The 5,966-nt window shown below is 44.6% G+C and overlaps 1 protein-coding gene across 2 annotated transcripts in view; it reads right to left on the bottom strand.

The window, feature by feature from the left end:
- Positions 1–3,893: 3,893 nt before the first annotated feature.
- The window catches only part of Mthfd1 (methylenetetrahydrofolate dehydrogenase, cyclohydrolase and formyltetrahydrofolate synthetase 1), a 59,245-nt gene continuing 57,172 nt past the window's right edge, over positions 3,894–5,966 (bottom strand). For both annotated transcript variants that reach the window (XM_010603005.3, XM_010603006.3), the window contains exons 27-28: positions 5,572–5,665; positions 3,894–4,080 (exon numbers count right to left, since the gene is read on the bottom strand). In XM_010603005.3, coding sequence (XP_010601307.1) covers positions 5,576–5,665 — 90 coding nt within the window. In that variant the 3' untranslated portion in view covers positions 3,894–4,080; positions 5,572–5,575. The remainder of the gene's footprint in view (positions 4,081–5,571; positions 5,666–5,966) is intronic.

Here is a 5,966-nt window from a genome sequence, read left to right as displayed (position 1 = left end):
TCCACTAAGGGTTATTAACGGAGGAACTCTTGGGACACAAAGCTACACCCCAGTAGTCAAGATCTTAAATTTACAGATGGAAGTTAAGAGACAAGGGCTATACAACAGGAATATCCACTTTAGTTTTAATTAAGAATGCAACCCTGGCATTCTGGGAGACTGAGGAGGGAGGATTGCAAGTTCAAGCCCAGCCTGGGCAACTTCACAAGCCCCAGATTCAAAATAAAAAAGGGGTAGAGATGAAGCTCAATGTGAAGGCCCTGCTTTAACCCCAGAAGGGGGTGTTTGTGTTCTGGGACTTACTTTTGTTCATCCAGCAAACACAGGTCAAGAAAAATCACCTACATCTCCCCATACGGGTTGCAGATCCTGTTTCTGCCACACTGAAGTTTAAACAAGCCAAGAGACCCATGACATGAATCAGCAGCTGAGATGTTATTACTCACTCTTAAACTCTAGGGTCTTTCAAATCTAGCAGATCTGGGAGTCTGCAGCAGTTGCAAGCAAAAAGTAAGACGAGTTTATCTAGCTGTCGACAGGGCAGAACAGCTGCCTTATTAGAAAGCACAAGGGCTATCCAGGCTGACATAGAAATTGTAAAGGTCACTTTAATGACTTAGATCTTAGCCTTCCTGCTTTTCTTAAAAAAAAAAAAAAATCTGCCAGGGATTTAGCTCAGTGGTGCCGCACCTGCCTGCCTCACAAGCACAGGGTCCTGAGTTTGATCCCCAGTCCAAAAAAAAACGCAAGCCAAAAGGCAAATTTGAGCTAAGCTGTAAATTTATCTTATATTTGAAGGGCAAATTACAACAGATTTCTTTGTGGCATATTACAAATAACTCATCCTAATCTCCACACACACACACATACACAGTATAGTACTATAAATACAAAAGTGCACTGTGGTTTTCCTTGAGATGTTTTTAAAAATATAATGCATGAAACCTGTCATCCCTAAATACCCTCAAGTGGCAGATAAGACTGTTGAAGCCATTACCCGTGTCATTGTCTACCACTCCATTAGTAGCTTTGCATTATATAATAGGAAATGAGCTATAAATGTCTCCTGTCTGATAAGAAACTACCCTACTTACAGCTTATCTTACTAATATCACTAGCTAGTTTGCCAATTAAATAGCTTACATATATAGCTGAACAACTGGTTATTTGATTTCTCCCATCCTGGTCCCTGTCCACCCACAGTCCAGGCCTGTAGCTACCAAAAATGCCTCCTAACTCCTAATGACTCTTACATTTCAGAGACTTTGAGACAAAGGCTTCCAACTCCTTCCTCTGACACAGTTAAATTAACCAATAGCTCCAGTTCTTCGATGGTTTGATCTGTTTGTGGGCACCATAAGGGTTGCAAGGAGCCAGCACAAACCCAGCTGAAATTTGGATGCAATCTGCTTTACTTGGCAGCTCATGACTGCTGCTGTCACTCGTGAATTAAGAGTATATATACAGCATTGATGCAGTGACAGCCCCTGTGGTGCAGCTCAGAGAAGGCACAGGCTGTTTATCAGCAACATGACTAATCCTGGGATTGGGGACTTAGTATGGCAATACAGCACTTGGCCTAGAAAGCACAAGGCCCTAGGTTTGGTCTTCAGCACCAAACAAAACAAGACTGATTTGGGAGGGAAGGCATGAGTAGCCCAAGGAAGGGTACGAATGGGCACAAGGAGCCAGTGACAGAGGGGCTCCTAGCTCTAAGGTAAAGGCACTGGACCTTTTCTGGTGACACTAGCAGGCACTGCAGGCACAAATGCTCCAGTGGGTCTTCTAACAGAAACCTTCACTTGGCCTGCAGTTACTTTGCTGTTTATGCTGTCACCATGGAAAGAGCTTTTGTAAGCTTGTATATGTGACACATTTTCTTTGTCAAAGATTGAAGAATCAGTTCCACAACACCCACTCCCTCAGGATTGTTCCGTAGCCTTCCTAACCTCCTTGTTTCTTTTTCCTCTCCTTCCACCTTTGTCAACCCGTCCTAGAGAGATGGGGCACAGCACAGATCACCACCTATCAGACTTCTAGGAGGCTGTTCATGAGAAAAAGCAGAGGCTTTGGGGTCAGACAGCCTGGCAAGCTCATCCCACAGGCTCTGGCTCTGGCAGTCATCTCCCTCTGTAAAGTGGAGAGAGACATAAACCTTTAAACATTTGTTCTATTATTTCTCTCTATACCAAGCATCAGCTCCTTTTTTTTTTTTTTTTTTTTTTGGTACCAGGAATCAAACTTGGGTCCTTGTACTTGCGAAGCAGGTGGTGGAACCAGAGCTAAACCCCTGACCCCAGATCCCATTTTGAAGCTAGAGGCCACCCTCTGAGCAATACCATTACTAGGAACTTATCCTACAGATGCTTCCACAGAAGAAAAAGATACAGCTGAGATATATTTTCTAAATTATACTCACTGCTACATTATTTGTTGAGACATGGTTTCCCTGTGTAGCTCAGGCTGACCTCAAACTCAAGATTCTCCTCAGCGTCCCAACTGCTAGGATTATAGGAATGCAGCACCATGCCTAATTTATACACCAAAACATTATTGGTAATAGCAAAAACTGAAACATTAAGTGTCCACCAGCTGAGGACAGAGAACTATTTCATACCACACACCCATAAGAAGCTAGGCAATTTCCAACCGCTGACGAAGTAAGATCTCTGAGACACACTAAGTAGAAAACACAAGTTGTAAATCTCCAAATACTCTTTCCAATTGTGTTCACCATTCCTACCAGCACTGACAGTTTAATTCCCTGTAGGAGAAAGCCTATGTTAGATAAGATGGTCTCTAAGTCAGCATGCCTGACAAGTCTGCTTCCTGCCTTCCACTGTTTATAGACTGAACTCAGCATGTCCCAGTCCAGTTTTATAGGATATTAAGCATCACATCAGAAACAGTGGACCCGGAGGACACCTTGGAACAAGGACACTACTGAGCACTCAGTGTATCAGGCACGGTACCCACCTCATCCACACAGCTGCCCTTGGGGGCACTGGTAGTGCCCATCTCCCTGGTGCCCAGGTGGAAGCAGAAGCGGGGCAGAAGGCCCTCCCAACCCTTGGCTGCACAGCGCCAAGACTGCCATCATTTCTTACAAGTCAAAACTGACAGGATTACAACACTGACGGGAGCCCAGGGGCCCAAACAGTGAAAGCAGGGCCCCTGGAGGAGTGAAGGCAGCTTGGCTCCCAGCAGCATTTGGCAGGGACGGCAGCAGCAATGCGGTATTTGCTAGGAGGGTCCAACGTAGAAAGACGGAGGAGAAAGGGAGGGGACACGGGGAGAGAGAGCCTAGATGAGGGTAGGACAGGAGGAGAAGTGGGACTATTTCAGGAATACCCACATACATTCTGTAGGGATGTGCTATACATGTCCTTCTTGAGGACTTTAAAGAATTTAACAGAAATGAGAATTCTAGGGCCAGGGATTCAGCTCAGGGGTGCTGCCGCCTGCCTTGCAAGCGCAAGGTCCCAAGTTAGATCCCCGGTAGCAAACGAAAACAAAAACCCTTAAGAAATGAGAATTCTAAGAGGGTCAAGACAAATCTCGTAAATGGAGTACTTCTGGGAAGGGAAAGTGCTGATAATATAGAAAAACGTACTAAATAAAAAGGCAAGTCCTCCCCCATCCTGATTCCCCCCGCTCAGGTCCCCTAATTATGTGTCCTCTGGAGATACACAAGCATGTACACATTTCCCCTGTAAGCATAACGCATCATGAAGTATGTATTGCAGGTTGCTCCTCAGCCCCAGGGGGCGGCCCTACAGATGGGCCCATGTAGTGTGGCAGTGACGTCGCAGCGCAGCCTATCAATAATACGGTTTGTAGTTCAACACCAAAATAGCAAAAGTATTTCATTTTATTCTGTGAAATTTCACTAAAGTAAATAGACATCTGCATGATTTATGTTAAATTATACATGATCATGAGAATCAAAACTAAAGAAGGCTTTCGGGGAAACCCCCACTACTGATTTCAGGAGATCTTTGGGCCACTGTCTGCCTTCTCTGCACTCTCCACAGTGCGCCTTAACAGTCTGGCCAAAGAGGCTTCTTCAAGATGGATGATCTGGAAGGAAAAGCAAAGAAATAAATGTTTTCTCTAAGCTCAGAATATTTCTTCTTCCCTTCCAGAATGCATCATTCCTTGCTCACACTGCTGAAGCTTTTCACATTTACATCCTCTTCCAACACAGGTCCAAAAGTGGACTTGACACCAGTGCATGGCACTCACATGAAGGCTAGGGGAGTACTGTTCAAGATCAGACAGGCCTGCATTTCCTACACCACATATGCTCAGGCTGGGGATTCAGCTCAGTGGTTCTGCCACCTGCCTCGCAAGTGCAAGGACCCGAGTTTGATCCCAGGTACAAAAAAAAAAAGCTACACCACATACGCCCTCTGGAAGAACAGTGTACCCCTGGATCACCTCAGAGTCTCTCTTACCATCCTCACCATGACTTATAAGGTCACAACATTTTGCTATCTTCTGGACCTTCACCTTCTCACACAACACATGAATTTCTGTTCTGTAGCGCCATGCGGTAGTTACCCTTGTCTTTCCTAGGTCTTTCTGGTCTTAAGCCCTCCCTCTCTTGTTGCATACTGCATTTGTAATTCTAGGACATTTGCACAGCTGTCAGAACTCCCCTTAGTTACTGTCCAAATCAGGAGGCAGTTTACGACACGCATCTCCCTTTTTTCTTGACTTACATCTCCATTTTGCTACAGTACACTGCTAAACAACTTCCCAGAAGAGATGTGGGGGTGGCCTTTGCTTGCTTAAAAACACCCAGACTGATATGGCTGAAGGTCACCCTTATGAATGTGCAGGACATTTCCCATTGTCTAAAGTACTCTTACTGCTGAGAAGACACTGGTTCAGTCTTTCATACTTTTGTGCAGGCAAGCCATTTTTTCCTTCTTTGGAGAAGGATGCTTAGAATTTTCATATTGAGTGTTTTTAAAATTTCATTTGGCTGTGTCTAAGGATGACTCATTCATTGTGGTGGGTATTTGAGGCCCTTTCACTTAGGACCTCTAGATTGGTCCTATTACCTTCTCTTTTCTGGGACATTTACTCAACTCTTGCCTTAATAACTGTCTGTGTAGACCCATCTATACAGACCTCTAGCTGTTCTGGCCTCCAGGGTGCCACTGGCTCTGAACCCTGACTCTTGGGGTTCTGCAAAGGGAGCCCCTGGCTGCAGGTCCTCCATGGATCAACAGATAGCAGCTTTCTCCCCTGCAATGCCAACCTGTGACAAGCCTTGTTTTGCTTCCAAAGATGTAGTAAAAAAGAAATATTTCATTCACGCTCACTGCTAACTCCCTCCCTTTAGTGAAATCAGAAATGTTTTAAGAGGCAGGGATTTAGCTCAGTGGTGCCGCTGCCTGCCTTGTAAGCACAAGGGGACCCAAGTTCAATCCCCGATACCAAAAAAAAAAAAAGGTTTTGAAAGCATTAGAATCTGAATTTTTATAGCTACCGTTGGAGCCCTATGATTCATGAACATAGTACAGAAGGAAAAAACAAAACTCTTTCCCAGTAACAACTTACCTGTTTAAAACAGTCCATTCACCTGTTCGGTTTCAGGGTCTAAATCAATATCATAAAAGCAGGGCCGGGTAGGGAGTCCAGGCATTGTGCTCATCTAGGATGTAAAACAGCATTAAAAATGAACGTAGAGGGCCGGGGACTTAGCTCAGTGGCAGTGGCCTGCCTTGCAAGTGCAAGGACCTGAGTTCAATCCCCGGTACCAAAAAAAAAATGAACATAGAAGCTGGACATGGTGACCCACGTCTGTAATCCCAGCACTCAGTGGCTAAGGCAGTAGGATCACTGCAAGTTTGAGGCTAACTTGGACTACATAGATCAAGTGAACTACATAACAAAAAACTAAACAAACAAAAAGCATAAAAATGAACTTAGAGTGATTTTTTTTTTTTTTTTTT

The sequence above is a fragment of the Fukomys damarensis genome, unplaced genomic scaffold, assembly GCF_012274545.1.
Source record: "Fukomys damarensis isolate Sample0158 unplaced genomic scaffold, DMR_v1.0_HiC HiC_scaffold_21, whole genome shotgun sequence".
Lineage (NCBI taxonomy): Eukaryota > Metazoa > Chordata > Mammalia > Rodentia > Bathyergidae > Fukomys > Fukomys damarensis.
This window is presented reverse-complemented; position numbering and strand designations above follow the sequence as displayed.